Source organism: Excalfactoria chinensis, chromosome 4 (genome assembly GCF_039878825.1).
Source record: "Excalfactoria chinensis isolate bCotChi1 chromosome 4, bCotChi1.hap2, whole genome shotgun sequence".
NCBI classification, from domain to species: Eukaryota; Metazoa; Chordata; class Aves; order Galliformes; family Phasianidae; genus Excalfactoria; species Excalfactoria chinensis.
This window is the reverse complement of record NC_092828.1, coordinates 29,119,159-29,134,865: the sequence shown is the minus strand read 5'-3', so window position 1 is coordinate 29,134,865 and position 15,707 is coordinate 29,119,159. Positions and strand designations below refer to the sequence as shown.

Sequence of the window (15,707 nt, the reverse complement as noted above, 5' to 3'; positions counted from 1 at the left end):
GTTACTCAAGTCTAATGTTTGAATCTCTTGCTTATCTCAGCAATTATATTATCTATGTACAGCCACATCCTGGCTACTCCTATGTCCATACATAACAGATGAATGTCTATAAAGCAGAAATCAAGGAAAACTAAGACTGAGACACATTTTGTATACTTATGCTGCTCATCACCTACTTTTTCTTCTCACATATGTATTCTGTCTCTCCTTACAGGAAAACAAGAGAGCTCCCTCCAAAACCAAACAATTACATTCAGCCTTTCTGTGACTTTCACTGCATTTTTTAGAACTATGAGCAGTAAATGGGTTTGCAGGTTTGTATTATACTCAGCATTACCAAGGGAAGATGAATTTTCAGAAATGTTGACGGATTTAAAAGATACACATCCAAGCAATCAGAAGGGTCAGTAGCTACAGAGCATTTTCCCTTCCATCCAAGAGAGTAAAAAAATTCCAGTCTACCCATGTACTGCCTGAAATGTGGAATCTAGGCACAGAAATAAAGAACAATGAATCTTTTACAGACTCAGCGGTCAAAAGGCAAGGACACCAGATCTGTTGAGCAATGTAAGCACATAGCCAGTTAAAATTCAAGTTGTTCATTTATTCTTCATTTTTCAAATGTTATTATGTATGAATACTAATATTGCTGTGGCTCTGGTTCCAAACTACTCTCTGTTGAATGAAAGAGGTTTGCTCTCTAAGCTATTCAGAAAGTAACACTGCCTACCAGAAGGTGGAGTTGTGGGAATGTGGGAGGGACCGGGAAAGATCTTTACTGTAACTAAGTTCTAGAGAGCACAGAGCCTGTGCTGGGGCTTTCCATGGAAATTCCAGTCACGTCAATTCTAAGATCTGCAGCTATTTCAGGAAGCTTTAAAAGCATTCAGGGAATGACGTCTTCCTCTTTTATTCCTACACAAAAACCCTGTTCCCAAGGCCTGAAATTCAACCCAGTGCAGAGGACTCACGCAATAGCCTTTATTCCACTGAAGACCGGACTCAACAGGCAGTGAAAACTTGCAGGAGGTCTACAGTGGGCTACATTACCTTTTGCAGAAAGTTTTGACAGAAAATTAACTACTTTGCTCAGCTGCAACAATCTTCAAGACAAAGGAGCATGTCCAGGGAAGAAACTGGTTGGGCAAGTTAGATAGCAAGAATGCAGAAGGCTGTCCTCTCAAATTGCAGCCTTAACAAATTACTATGGCATAACAACGCTGCTCTTCTGTCTCAAGCTTCACACTGTGTCCTGAAAATTCAGTGCTCCTGAAACTCTGCTTGCTCTGCATTTGCCTTCCCAACACTGAACTAAATTCCCATAGCAGCTTTGTCTTCATTTAAAATGGAGGTGTGACAGAAGTGAGACTCGTATGCTGGGAGTCCCAGTAAAAATACATGCCAACAAAAAAGAATTTTTCTGAAACAGGTGAACAGGGGCTAACCTCAGTTACACTATATAGTATTTCTCAAGTTATTCTGTGATCTTCAGGCATAAAAAGATTCTGAATTCTAACATTTTAACCACTACTGCTTATACTAAGTAATGGTTCAAGACCTGTGGTAAGCACTACAGAGTGACAAACCATAGAACCTTTTTCTAAATGGGCAGTTACTTTAGTTTAACAATAAAATGGTTTGCATTCCAGAGGTGAAAAAATAATATAAGGTAGTAATGTGACTTACCAAAGAAAGGAGTTAAAGAAAAGTAAATCAAGTGATAATGGTTATAGGCCTCAATCCTCACATCTTTCCAGATTCCTTGAGTGGGAAAAGAAGGGCCCCAATCCCAACTAAACGAACACTGCTCCTGGGATACAAAATGATTACATTATAATTGCCTATTTTTCACACAGAAACCAATGCAGAAACAGAAATAAAAGATATTTGCTATCTAGAAATAAAATGCTATCTTTCCTCTGACTCCCTGAACAGAACTCTGTTGCTACTACCTGTATTATATAAAAATGCAACCTGGTATTAAATTTCCACATATATTAAAATTCAGTGTTTGTAAAAGAGTAAATCACTTATCCAAACATCTAAAAATAAAATAAAATAAAATGTTAAGATGGAAAAAAAGGAAGCCAGGAAGTTACTCCTAGTTCTACTCTGAATTATCTTCGTTTGTAAGGTCAGTATTTAACTTCATAACTAAAAGACAAAGTAAACAGAAAATAAATCACTACCAAGAGAATCTGAGGAAAATAATGATTAAACATCATGAGCATATCTAAAATATTTTAACCTCTACTTTTCATGGTAACACCATAGATTAGTACAAGGAAAGAGATGCGCATGTCTGATGCATTTGTGCAGTTCAGTTCTGTTCACTGTTTCCCCCCTTTTTTATGGTTCTTTCATATAAAAACAAAGGGAACAAAAATATGGTTGAGAAATACCTTAGTTTTGATTCTAAGAGAATAACCATCTAAACTATAGAATGCTTGTCAGGTACAGAAGTGCTGCTGTTTTCAAATGCAGTGAGATCTTTTCCTTTCAAACCCCTTAAAGACATCTATTCTGCTCTCTTCCAAGCTTCACACAGTCCCAGTCCTCAAAGCAAATACAATAGATCTCCTGGAAGTCTTGTAGAGTGACCCATAGTTCTAAATTTAGAGACTAATAACTTACAGCCAAGGCATGCTAATTTTGGCAAACCACATTGCACAAGTCTGGCCTATCCCCTGCATCGTTGGAGTCAGTCTGCCTGCCTATCAAGTTGCAAAACAGCCTTCCAGGAAGCAAGCACTGCACCGATTTCAAGTGTGAAAACAGGGACAATGCATTCTTAGAAAACAAATCAGATTGAAAGCAATTTTCCCTTTATAAAAGATAAGCAAATGAATTGCTGATGGACAGTCAGGTTTCACTAATAATATTGCAGAGACTATCAGAAATAATGTTGTAAGAATAATATGCTCACATCATAAAGCACGTTTACTAGAGAAAGATTTGTGTTTCACCACAAATTGGTGTTAAGATTTAGATACATTTACTGCACTTAATGCTGAACCTCAAACATGCATTCAACTCTCCATTACTACAAGATGATAAGCAGCCAGCTTCATTTAGCTATGTTCTAGTGTGTTTACTTTTAAATGTGACGTCATTACTGCTTTTATCACATACTTGGAACTAAAAATGTTTCTGGAAATGTCTGGAGCATTTTCCAGGTACAGCAAAGCAACTCCTCTGAGAAAACAAATGAAGGTACTTTTGTACAAATTTTGAAGTATAGTTCAGTAAAGTACAAATTCATTCCTGGCCATTTTTGTTCTATAAATAAGACTACAGCTGCTCAAGTGCCTTCTTCCTTTCAAGCTCCTCCCTGAATTGATTTCTAAGAAACACAGCACAGACAGCATGGATCAACTTTCTAAGTGAATCAACTTTTTAAAATGCATTAAAAATAAAAGCAGCAACAAGTAGTGATACAGACATCTTAATACTGATATATGTTCCAAAGAAAACATGAAATTCAGCTTTCCATTACTAAATGCAAAGCAAATTACACCCATGTTTAGATTAGCAGGATTCTCCTTGCTTTTTGAGAGGCTTCTACAAGACCTGTTAAAAAAGTTTAAAATTCCTTAAAAAGGAAGGCATTTAAGAGGAGACAAATATGCAATAAATAAATAAAAGCAATTCCAAAGTACAAGAGCTCCTCCAAAAGTAATGCCTCTTATGTTATGGCATTTGCCCCTGATGTCAGGAGGGGATGCTGTAGTGGTTGATACTGCAGTAGTGGTTGAACCTTTCCATTGATACTCTGTTACATTTTGTTGCTGTCTGACAGACGGCAGCTGAGGGGTAGTCTGACAACATGGCACTTGACATGGAAGTGCATACAAAGCAAAAATGTGCAACTGAATTCCTCCACGCCAAAAAAAAATTGTACCCATTGACATTCATTGACATTTACTGAACATTTATGGAGACCAACCAGTGGGTGTGAGCATAGTGAGGCAGTGGGTGATGCTTTTCAGTAGTGATGACAGTGAAGTGAAAGACAAGCTACAGTCTAGATGGTCATGCAGATTCTTATGAGCATGGAATGCAGGGTTTTGATCATCACTGGCAAAAATGCATAGCTTATGGTGGTTGAAAAAGAGTATTTGCAGCTGAGAGTTTGCTCTATTGAATAGCTATTTTTGTGCTCTTTGTATGTGTTGTAGTTTCCACTGAAATAAATAGGTGGCATTATTTTTGGAGTGACCTATTTAAGTTCACCTAGCCACCATCTCTCCCCAGCTTCTGCAAAGCTGTCACAAATAAATGAGATGCTACACAAATTATAGTTTACCCAGAGAATAGCAATGAAGTCAGTTTCTGAGTTTCATTCTTTATATATTATTGTTGGTTTCACTGAATACCTACCTAAAAGTCACACAGTAATAAAATGCAAACAGGTCCTCTGTTAGATAATACTTATCAGGATAGAGCTGCCCAGTGTAAATATTACAGAACATGAGCAAACAGCAAGCACTCATAAAGCTGCTTGGCTGCAATTTTTACAGCCTTGGCCATATAAACTGCTGTTTGTAACAGGGAATAGTGTCAGTATACCTTGCTAAACCCACCCAGTGGATCGAAATGTAATGATTGCACATTTTTCAGTGCTACTCACTCTCTTATCAGCCAGATTATTTTCTGACTCCTTGATTAAAAAAAAGCCTTTTAAAAATTCTTACCGAATAGGTGTGGTTAGCCTGGCCTTCATACATCTCCTGTATTACCTACATGCTTGGTTACAGGTTTCTTGGGGATGCAGCAGAAAGGAATCACAGTGAGAAATACATCCTACTAATAAAATGACATTGAAGGATTGTAAAAACAGCACACAGCCCATTCTTCTCCTCATGCCTGAAACCAAAGACAGACAGTTCTTTACCTACCTTTCTGATGAAATTAGCATGGCACTCGCCTTTCTGCACAGGTGGAGGGCACGCCGGGGGGATGCTGTATGCTTTGTGACATCTGCTCTGTTCTGCCGCATATGAAATGGCTGATATGAAATGGACTTGAATAAAATTGACCTCCTTGATTATGCTGGTAATATCAAAGCTCTAGGTTAAGAGAACAAAGCAAAATCATTATAGTGCTGACATTATTTATGAGACTCATAATCACTGTCCCATTGTGGTTTTAATACCATACATTTATTATTCAAAAGCATTTGAACTACAGCTTCAACAGGCTTTAGTTTTGAAGAAAAGAAAGGTTATTCTTTATTGAAAAAACAAAATGCATAGTAGAATTCCAGATATATCTTTCTGGACAAGCCACTTTGCCCATGCTGAGTCCTCACTGCAGGCTGCAGCAGTATGGTTGCATACTGAACTGCTTGAAGAATGAGGATGTCTAGAGAATCTTTCCCCTCCTGCCTCACTCAGAACTCATCTACATTTTTTTAGAAAGGCACTTTGTTCCAAATCAGAAAGCTGCTCTATACAGTATTCCCTCCTCACACTGTGCTGCCAGCTACTCTATCACAAACCACTGAGCTGATTTTTGCATGAATGCTGCAAACATCTAATATATCACCTTCCCTTCCATCCATAAAACTTACAAACACTCATCCCACATTAGCACCTCACAAAGAATTTGGGGGCTTCCTCACTGGCTCACAAAAGCCTCTTCAGTGTGGCAGGATAGAAGGGCAAACATTCAGTTTCAGACTTGTTCTGTGCACTCAAGACAATATGCTTCTAACAACTAACACTCATTTCTTCTAAATAGTGTTTGTGTCAAAACAAATCCTAGTTATTTCTTCCTTCACTTGTGAACAGCCCAGCTAGCATCACTCACTTCACTTTTATACCATACAGCACTATACCCACACAGAGCCTTCACAGAGACCTTGCTGCAGACACAGTTATCATGCACAACAAGGTGAACAAAGCAGAAATCTGGGTCATGGCCATCCTAGACTCAGTCTGATACAGTTAGTTCTGGTTATACACTGAAGGCCATTTCATGAACTGTAACTATTTGATACAGAATAAGTTGCAGAAATAAGAGCAAATTAATATCATATCCCAATTCTACAGAGCCTGCTACTGGTAGTTCTTTAAATACTCTCCAAATATTACACGATTTCTTCAGAATCCTATGAAAACTCTCATTTCACAGATGGCAACACCAAGTCACAGAAAAGCTGAGTGATTTGTCCCAGGTCACACAGACTCAGGTGGCAGAATCTAGCTCTCATGTCTCAGTTCAGTACCCGCAATAAAACCTGCCAGAATGGTAAATGCAGACATATGAAGACACCAGATTTCCATTTTAAGTAAATTACTCCACTAACATTTATTTATTTATCTACTTATTTATGTATTTAATTCCTTCAAGAGAAAGACTCTGTATAATGGAAAGTAATGGAAACACAAGTTTCGTACCACGTGTATTTTTATTTCAGTATTCAAACGTGATCCATTCTAATAGCAATTAGTAAGCAGATTTACAGCTAATAAAACAGATTTAAGCTTAATTTTCTCAGAGCTGTAACAGAATCCAAGAAACAAGATTTGCATTATTAGCTACACTGATCCTCTTGTGTGGCTCCACTTGTTTTGAACAAGACATAGTTGCCTCTCAATCAGATCATGCTGCTACTGCAAAGGCAAGCGCGCTTCTCTTTCCAACAGTTATCTGATTATATATGCAGTTCTCAGGTCAACACTGTATGGCTCCAAGCACCTATTTTCATGCATACTTAAAAGCACTGAAGGTGTTTCAGTGCACAAAGGCTATAAATGAAAAATGAGGCCCTTTCAGAACTAAACGCATTACTTACATATCTGTTGAACATGTTGTTTGTTCTCCCAAGAGTGACGTTGTTGAGCAGAATGTGTGCTACTGTATCTACTCCCTCAAAAACCAAATTCACTTTCTGCCATTTTCTACAGAAGTCAACATACACATAAAATGCTGTTAGAATACCTACAGTTAACAACAGTCAGAAAAAACATAATGTAAAAATGTAAGTTATTATTAGCAACAGCTGTACGACAACATCCAAAAATGTTTGACTTAGCGTGGCTACATTATATCTCTAAATAATCAAGCAAAGATGACAGCTGAAGTGGCTCAAAAGTCTGCAACACTGCAAGTTCACTTACACATGACATACCAGATGGGCTAGCTTCCAATTAGCTTAAGAATTATTCTTCCACAGTTGGCAGCTCAGAAGTAATTTTTAACAATGAAGATATAAATGGAAAAAAACAAACCCTGCAGTGTCCTTTTGCAACAGCTTTGTAGCTGTACATATTGCATAATTTGTTTCATTAGATACAAAAGTATTAAGCAGATTTTGAGCAGATGGATTAACCAGCAATTCCGCAGGAAAGATGTCACAAAACTATTTTAGGCACATCCTTATTGCATACCTGACATCAAAAGGAGTTTTGAATGTCCTGCTGTAAGTCCAGTTATCCAGAGAGATCCACCTGTACATCACATCATTAAATCTATTGTATGGATCCTAAAAGCAGATCAACAAAAATTTATTTAGTGAAAGCTTTACTACATGAAATGCATAATATCTATTAGAAGAGTACTTCTTAGGCAGTCTGCAAATGCAAAATCCACTATTTTACCAAGTCAGCTTGTGACTTAATGAGAGGGAAAGAAACATAATTATCCCTATAATAACATAAAAAAAATAAGACTAACAGGATTTTAAGGAAGTAAGGAAACAGAACCTTCAGCATCTACAGACAGCTGTGAACAAATCTCTACAGTTTAAAATAATAGTGAATACTATAGCTGTTTTGTGTCAGTGACCTGTCTGAAGCCTAAATGAAACTGTTCTGTTAGAAAGGAGGGAGAAAAAGAATAAATAAATGAATAAATAAATAAATAAATAAATAGGGGAAAAAAAGAAAAGAAAGAAAGAAAAAAAAAACCAAACAAACAGGAAAAACAGAGTTGGGTTTGATGTATAAAATTAAATTGCTACTTTTTCTTTTTAGAATAATGCTGCATATATACCATAGGTGTACTTTACCCTTCAGTCTCACTACTCAGTAGGAATAAAGGCACAGCTGGTGTAAGCTGTGTGCTTGCCCTTTTTGGCTTCATGCTGCGTTATTACCTTGTGGTGGGTCACAGCGTTCCTCATCTACGTTGAAAGAATCAATTACACAGAGCTGACAACCCACACCTCGCACCTCATACAGAGCAGCAGAAAGGCAGTTACCTCCACGTCAGGCTGTTCTCAGCATAGGTATCTATGTCACTGACAGCTCAGCTCAATCTGCTTCTGCAGCCACACAACCCAACTGCTTTTCCAAAACAACCACAATCTCCTCTGGATTCCATGATTCAAACCCAGCTATGAAAAGAGAGCATTCTGGATTTTAATCCTTCTGATAAATGTTGTTGTATATCCCACATTCATTTTGCAATTTATAGGGTCATGCTCGTTAATTCAGACACAAACCTATTTAAATAATGGAGAAAACTTAGGCATTTATGTGACTCTCCTCAGCAGCATAATCTCTCTTCGAGTCCCACAGCAATACAAACATCACTCCTTGAGCCCATACAGAGGAAAACTGGTAGCTTCACCTCCCTGCTGTGTTCCATCAACCAAATTTCTTACCACAAATGGAAAAAGAGTCACAAAGGGAAGGTACTGTCACCTCAATAAAACTTTGACCTTTGTTCAGATGATACCTTGTATTCTCCAAAACCTACGTCATGATGATCTTAGCAGAATAAATAAGAATTTTAAGATATCCATACCATCATTTTGATATGTAAAAAGTTTAGCAAATACATCTCGGGCTTTAATATTGGCTGCATGTTACAATGCAAAGTTCAGACTAATAAAAGAAACTCTGGTAAGGTTACTACATTCAGAGAACCAAAGGCAAGCTGTAAATGTAACAGACTATAAAAACGAATGCTTTGTCCTTAAAAAAAAAACAAACTTATTTTTAACATTTGTCTTGCTTTAACATCATATATACTTTATCTTAGGCTAAGTTTTGGAAAATGCAGGTGTTAAATTTCAATCACTGCCATTTGTATATGTGAAATATTCAACAAAAGACATGAGAGGCAAGTGGGAAAGGCACTACCAACAGCAGAACATAAAGCCAAACACTGTTTGGTCAGCGGCCAAGCAACATCAGTGCCTCGATTAATGATAAAGACCTTGCATTTAAAAACAAAACAAAACAAAAAAAAACCTACAAAAGCACAAATGCTAGAGATGTTAGAAAAGAAAGACAGACATCATCAGATGGGCTCCTAGAGGAGTGTACAAACAGAGCTGCTTGTTCAAATCCACTCAGAGTTCTACAGGTTCTTTTCTGGAAGGAGATTCTGTATCAGTCTGAAGTCTTCAGACTTCATGAGTTGACTGCCAAAATGGAAATCATACAAGGTGCTAATGAACACCCCTCTAACTCATACCATTTTTCCTCAGGACTGTGACATCCACCTTTTCAAATGGGAAGGCCACAGCTCTGTATACTTTTACCTAAAGCTTACTGATACCGCTGCGCTACATCTAGAAAAACAGCCAACATATCACACAGAAAAGCCACTTAATGCTAATACTAGCATTAGTCATTTTATAGTAAAACAAATGTAGCTTGTAGATTCAGCCATGTGGTGGTGTTCAAGTAGTGTTTTCCAGGCAATTCTAAAGCTTCAGAGAAAATGCATGACCACAACAAAGCCCTGTAAGAAAGTAAAATGAATTCTCCATTGACTCATGAAATTACTGACAATTTATTACTAAATGCAACAGGTTTCAAGTGCTGCAAGATGTATCTACAGAAGTCAGACTGTTGGGATTTATCTGAAATCCAACATTAAATCAGCTCACATCAAAATTAAAGGTTTCTTTTAGAAAATGATTTAAAAAAACCCAAGCGTTTTATGTCAGTTCCACTCTGCAATGATTTTAAGAGGATAGCTGAAAGCTACACTCATAGGAACTAAGCACCTCTCTTGTTTAGCAGGAGATGGATGAGACATGAACACACTGTAAGTGAGGCTCAGGGCCCAGGCAAGCAGTGCCAGGCATGTAATGGCCTCACAGACTCCAGGCTGCAGGGCCCTGTGCAGCTAGGGATTGAGGGGAGCATGGCAAAACACCTGAAAGCCATATCCATCAACTGCATCCAGGCAGAACAGCTTGTAAGAAAGGGAAATGTAATAAAGAGAACAAAAAACAGATTCTTCTCCTTTTGCCTGCTTTTGTTATCTAATTTGAAACCGACTTGCATGCTCCTCTGCTGACATTTTAGAATGTATGTCATTAAGAACATCCAGCTGAAGCCACAGATTATCAAAATGAAGCCTTCAAGAAATGCTTCACTATTTGCAGTTTAATATTTTGCTATTGCCAACTTCTACTGTTGCCAACTTCGAACTCAAAGAGAAACTGTTACTACATTTACCTCTATCCATGCACTCTTCCACATCACAAGCTATAAGGACTGCGGCAAGCCCAGTTCCACTTATACACAGTTTGAAGTGAAGAAGAACCTAGCAGCAGAGATGAATGGATCAGATTCCTGGAACGTGGGTTTTGGAAACTCATTCAAAAGTGTTCCATTTTCAATACTTGCTCCAGAAAAGCAGTTAACTAAATGTCATCTTGTGGTCATGATGTTTTAGAGCTGAACACTGAGCCAAATACTGTGGCAGAGCACATCTGGAAGACTAATATTAGGATAATTAACCAGATGCTAATACTCATTACTTTATATTCTCTGAATGCTCTGCTGTATTTAAAAGACTGCTATAACTTTTATCTACTCCAACTTTATAATTGTCCAAAAGAAAACAGCTATTGAAACTTGACTGTCCTTTAATACTCATCCTAAGCTTCACCAAGGCTTTTGGATGTTTTCACATATGTTCATACAAGTCAACAGAACACAGATGTTTCAACAGAAAATGATCTATTTATATTAATGAACTACTTCATTAATGACTGCCATTTCATCTGCTAGAACCATATGATAAACAACACAATTGTTACCTGACTTGCACTGAAAAATCTGAGCTATGAAAAAGTGCCAGTAAACACAAAATGCGGTACTTCATACAAGTGCACAAGATACAAAAATATCCACTGCTTTATAGAACTACAGAACTATCACTTGAGACATATAAGCTTCTCATTATATTTTAATACCCAAGCAGAACCAAGACGGCTGTAATCCATTGTCAAGTGCATGTCATTGTACAATTGAACAGAAACTACAGTGATATCCAGCCCGTTAGCATCACTATTACAGCTCCCCCTCTCTCCCCCCACAGTAGTTCTTTACAAATCGAAGTGGTGGTTAATAAGACAAACACCCTTTCTGTATGAATGGAAATGGCTGGCAGATGAGAGAATCCAGCTACAATATGGCATCATGCAGTACTTGGACAGTCATTTATGACTGCTGTTTCTGGTGCCAAGATTTAACATGCGGTTTACCTCCTTATAGATCATGCTTACCAGAACGCTGCCTGAAAGAAAACACGAGGCTGACAGTGTAGTTAGAAGCTAAATCTTCAGGTGAGATGGCTTCTACAAATCTTCTCCCAGAGATGCAGGGTTACAAACAGATTTGCTGCAAGTTTGTAAACTGTCTGCACTTGTGTTCAAGCTTTGCAATGACTTTATTCAAGAGACTGTTACCCTTGTTTGTGTGCCTCTGTCCCATGTTTTTTAAATGCTACACATAAACTGTAATAATGCCTACTGATTTGCAATGAAATCTAATTAAAAACCAAACAGCCAAACAAATACCCTGATGCCATCTCCTCTCCTTAGAGCTTTCATTGCAGTTAATTCAGCACTTGAACCATGCTGCTTGAATCCAGGTGAAACAATACTTTAGTAAGAACACAGCAGCATCTTCCCCAGGAGCATTTTTCTAAGATGTATATTTGGTGCATTCAGGAAGATGGGTTCATCCGATGTATATTTTATAAGTCAAAGAGTAACAACATTTCTAGAGAGAATTCTAAGAGGATCCAGAAAGAAAAGTAACAAGCCTTCAGTGTCAGATATTTCTTTCTATCCTAACATATACCCTGCATGGCAGATTAAAGTAAAGTACATGAAAGCAGCTAGAACAGGACTGGAAAAAACACTTTGTATGAACCTCACAGTGACAAATAAGTTGCTTGCAGCCTATTCTTGTAATCTAAGCCACATCTGTAGGCTTAGAATTCAGCAGCTTATTCTTGCTGCTCCCCTTCCCCTCATTTTGGGGGTACTCAGTTCTGTTGCTAGAATAGACCTTCTCAAGACTCATTTAATTCAGATTTCCAGTGTGAGTGCTAACCCATGAAAAATTCACAAGGATAAAGAGGCAAGGACACGGCGCTGTTTGCCATTTGCAAATCACACAGGAAAACAGCAGAAAGGTTTCGCTGGGTCCCTGAACATATGGGTCCTGCTATCCGGAGCAACTCAATTCCCACCAGCTCTGCTCTGTTTGCTGGTGCAGCTTTTCAGACCGATCTTCACTTTGATTACAAGTAGAAAGCTTTGGGATCGCTGGCCTGCTGACATTTCCTGTAGAATGAATTGAAGTCCTTCACAGCAGAGAGCAAAAGAAAGAAGATACGTATGACTCGAGCCTTTATATTCTGCCAATTACGATAAAACTCCTAATTCTAAATCTGACACAACCCCAAACCAGACTGATTTCCAGAGAAATAATCAATGATGAAACAGAGCCTCTAAAATTCAGGCTGTACACATACTCTTGTATAAGTACAAATGTAAGGGTAAGATTTTAGGCAACTGCATTTAAAACATTTGGCCATAAACATTTTCACCATAGCGAAGAGACCTCAGGACAAACAGCTGAGCTGTACTTTGCAAAATGGAAGCAGGAGTTGCCATGAAGAATGACCTCACCAAATCCCTCCAAGCGGAGCAGGTTTGCAGCTCTTCAGAGCACTACATCTACGGAGGCAGGAATTGACTACATTTCACGCCACTAGTGGCAGCTTTCTGAAATCTGCTAAGGTAGCTCCCATGTTTTTGTATGCTCTCTATTGCATCATTTAAGCAAAATGCAATTTTTAAAAAGTTAGTTATTAGGTGGAATTATTTGTGCAAATGCTTCCTGTAAATCAGACTTTGCCATGCTGGATAGCTTTGGATTTGAATTGATCTTAACTTGCCTGCACATGTCAGTAAGAAAAGACAACAGAACACCTTCTGACATATCAGAACTGCAGCCATGCCCAGTCTGGCAGCCAAGCAAACACACTGGTGAGCTATGTGGACCCATTCCTCTCCTGGACAGAGTGCGCTAATTCTACTTGCTACAGCTTCCACAGTGGGTTCCCCAGCCAGGCGTATCAGCATGTGCCCCAAGCAAGTTCATACTTGTACGTGCATAAACATGTTGTGAGTAGCAACAAGCAACAGTCACTGATTTAATTAGCCCAGTGCCCAGCCACCTATTAGCAAGACACATCCCACAGCTGACTGGGCCAGCAGGCTGACTAAGCTCATATCTGTGTGCAGGCCTGGGATTCCACACAGGCACATGAAAGTTTGTGATCACAAATTCATTTCCAAATGCCATACTGCTGCTAAAACAGCCAACATTACGAGTCAGCTTACAGCAATGCAGCTAAATTAGCAAACACGTTTTCTAACTTTGTAAGAGTACTTAATGAGTAAGTAGATAAGTGCCAGTCTTTCATTACAGCAGTAACTTGTGAGTTCAACTCAGTGCATTGATCACAGTTTCTCCTGAATGATTACTCACACTTATCAACGCAATGTCTCACAGCACAGCAAAACAGCTGAGACATTCAGCCTACTATAGGAACTTTGTATGGGAGAAACTGGTACAGCCCTCGTTGCAGATCCTATTTCATGTTTTCTAGCATAGCCAAATATTTATCAGTTTTACAGATCTTGTTAACTTCACAATGTTCTGTCTCTTCAGTTTCACTCACATTCTACGTACTTCCTTTTAATAAGGCATCGTAAGAATGACCCAGCCTTGCTTATTGCTTAGTGCCATGTTCCTCGTGCTGAGTCACAAGCAGCTGATGCTGCAATCAGTATAAACTTTGCCACCAATCTACATCTGCAGTTTTGATCACTTGTCCCAGGAAATGCTCACTATGTTTTTGTACATCTAACAACTGAAAGAAGCAGTAAGAAGCAGATAAAGCAAAGCTTTGAAAAGTGTGATGGAAGGAACTAGGTGTTTCAGTGAGATCAACTTAATCATGGTTCAGAATATGCTTTCCTAAGGCAGCATGGGAGTAAGCAACCTCAGCTGTTGTGATGTACTCTGCATGTGTTAAAAGAGACGTTTAAAGGACGGTAAAGTCTGAAATCCCTGAACTTCTTGCATCAGCAAGCCCAGTTTCAGCAGGGCAGGCTGAGGATTCCTTCCTTTCCAAGTAACACGGCCAGGAACCACGACTGACACCTCGTGATGCTCATGTACCTACCCGGTGTCTGCAGCTCGTTCCGTGTCAAACCTAGAGAACCTCATGCACGTAAGGCACGAGTTTCCTTATGTGCATCCCTGGTCCCGTTTCAAACTGCTCTGTGGCGGTGACCCTCCTAGGGCCCTGCGCGCTGCAGACACCGAGGCCTTTGCCACTAGGGGAGCACTGCTGTACAAGCAAGACCTGCAGCGCCGGACGCGGCTCCGAGGGCGGGTGGTGGGCACCGTGTTCCAACACGGCAGGCACCCGCGCGGCGGGGCGAGGCGTCTCCTCAGGCGCTGCCACACCCCGCCGACCTCTGCCCGCCGCACGCGGCCGTACCTGGATGAGGCCCCGGCGGTGCAGGGCGGTATGCACGCAACCCGGCACCTCCCCTCGGAGCGACAGCGAGCCGTTCCCGTTGCCCAGCCGCCAGATACCCCGCAGGCTGTGCACCTCGGGGCCGCCCGCGGCCGCCCCCCCCGCCGCTACCAGCAGCAAGAGCACGGCGGCGCGGCCCATGGCCTCTGCGGGAGGCCGGAGCGCCACAGAAGGCGCCGCCCGCCTCCCGGCCGCAAAGCGCTGAGGCGGCGCTTCAGGCCGCCACCGACCGTTGGTGGGGATGGGGGTGGGGGGGCGGGGCGGTTGCGCGCCTCCTCTCCCCGACCGTTAATGGCTGCTCGGGGCCGCGCGGCCCGCAGCGGTGCGGGGTGAAGATGGCGGGAGGCAGCGCGGCGGATCAGGGCAGGCCGGCCGCGTATCGCGGCGACTTTCGTACGGCTTTTCTCCCTCTTCGGGCTATAAAATGACAGAGGGGTATAAAATCAGAACGAACGTCGCCCTCCTAAAAGGGTACTCTGCTTCCTCCTAAAGCTAAGCCTAGCACAGCTTCTGCAAGTTTCGATTGTAAGAGCTGGTTATGGACCAGAAGTCCAAAGAAGCAACTCCAATATCCTCCGCAAAACCTCGTGCAGGCTTTCTGCGGGCCTTCACGAGCTGAGTCCCTTCAGTCACAGCTCAAAAACAGGAATTAAAGGATGAGCGGAAGGAACAGAAAGCACACACTGCCCCGGCTGCTTTCTGGGGACCAGCTCTGCTGCAGAGGGGCCCGATCAGCTCCAGGAACAGCAGGTGCTTTGCACTGTCACACTTCTCCTGGGCCCCCCCCCCCCCCCCCCCCAAATCCCACTTGAGGATGTATAAAATAGATTCCAGAGGCTCTTAGACTCGCAGTCACCACCCCTGGTGGAACCTGCTGGAGGCTGCGT

General features: G+C 40.7%; 1 protein-coding gene across 7 annotated transcripts in view; it reads right to left on the bottom strand.

Annotated features, from left to right (window-relative positions):
- Window positions 1-15,000, bottom strand: part of MANBA (mannosidase beta) — a 50,848-nt gene extending 35,848 nt beyond the window's left edge. For all 7 annotated transcript variants that reach the window (XR_011903348.1, XR_011903350.1, XR_011903352.1 and 4 more), the window contains exons 1-5: window positions 14,782-15,000; window positions 7,395-7,489; window positions 6,800-6,905; window positions 4,899-5,069; window positions 1,687-1,810 (exon numbers count right to left, since the gene is read on the bottom strand). Coding sequence is in view for 1 of the 7 variants with exons in the window: in XM_072334181.1 (XP_072190282.1) it covers window positions 1,687-1,810; window positions 4,899-5,069; window positions 6,800-6,905; window positions 7,395-7,489; window positions 14,782-14,961 (676 nt within the window). In the remaining 6 variants the exon portion in view is untranslated. The remainder of the gene's footprint in view (window positions 1-1,686; window positions 1,811-4,898; window positions 5,070-6,799; window positions 6,906-7,394; window positions 7,490-14,781) is intronic.
- Window positions 15,001-15,707: the final 707 nt, after the last annotated feature.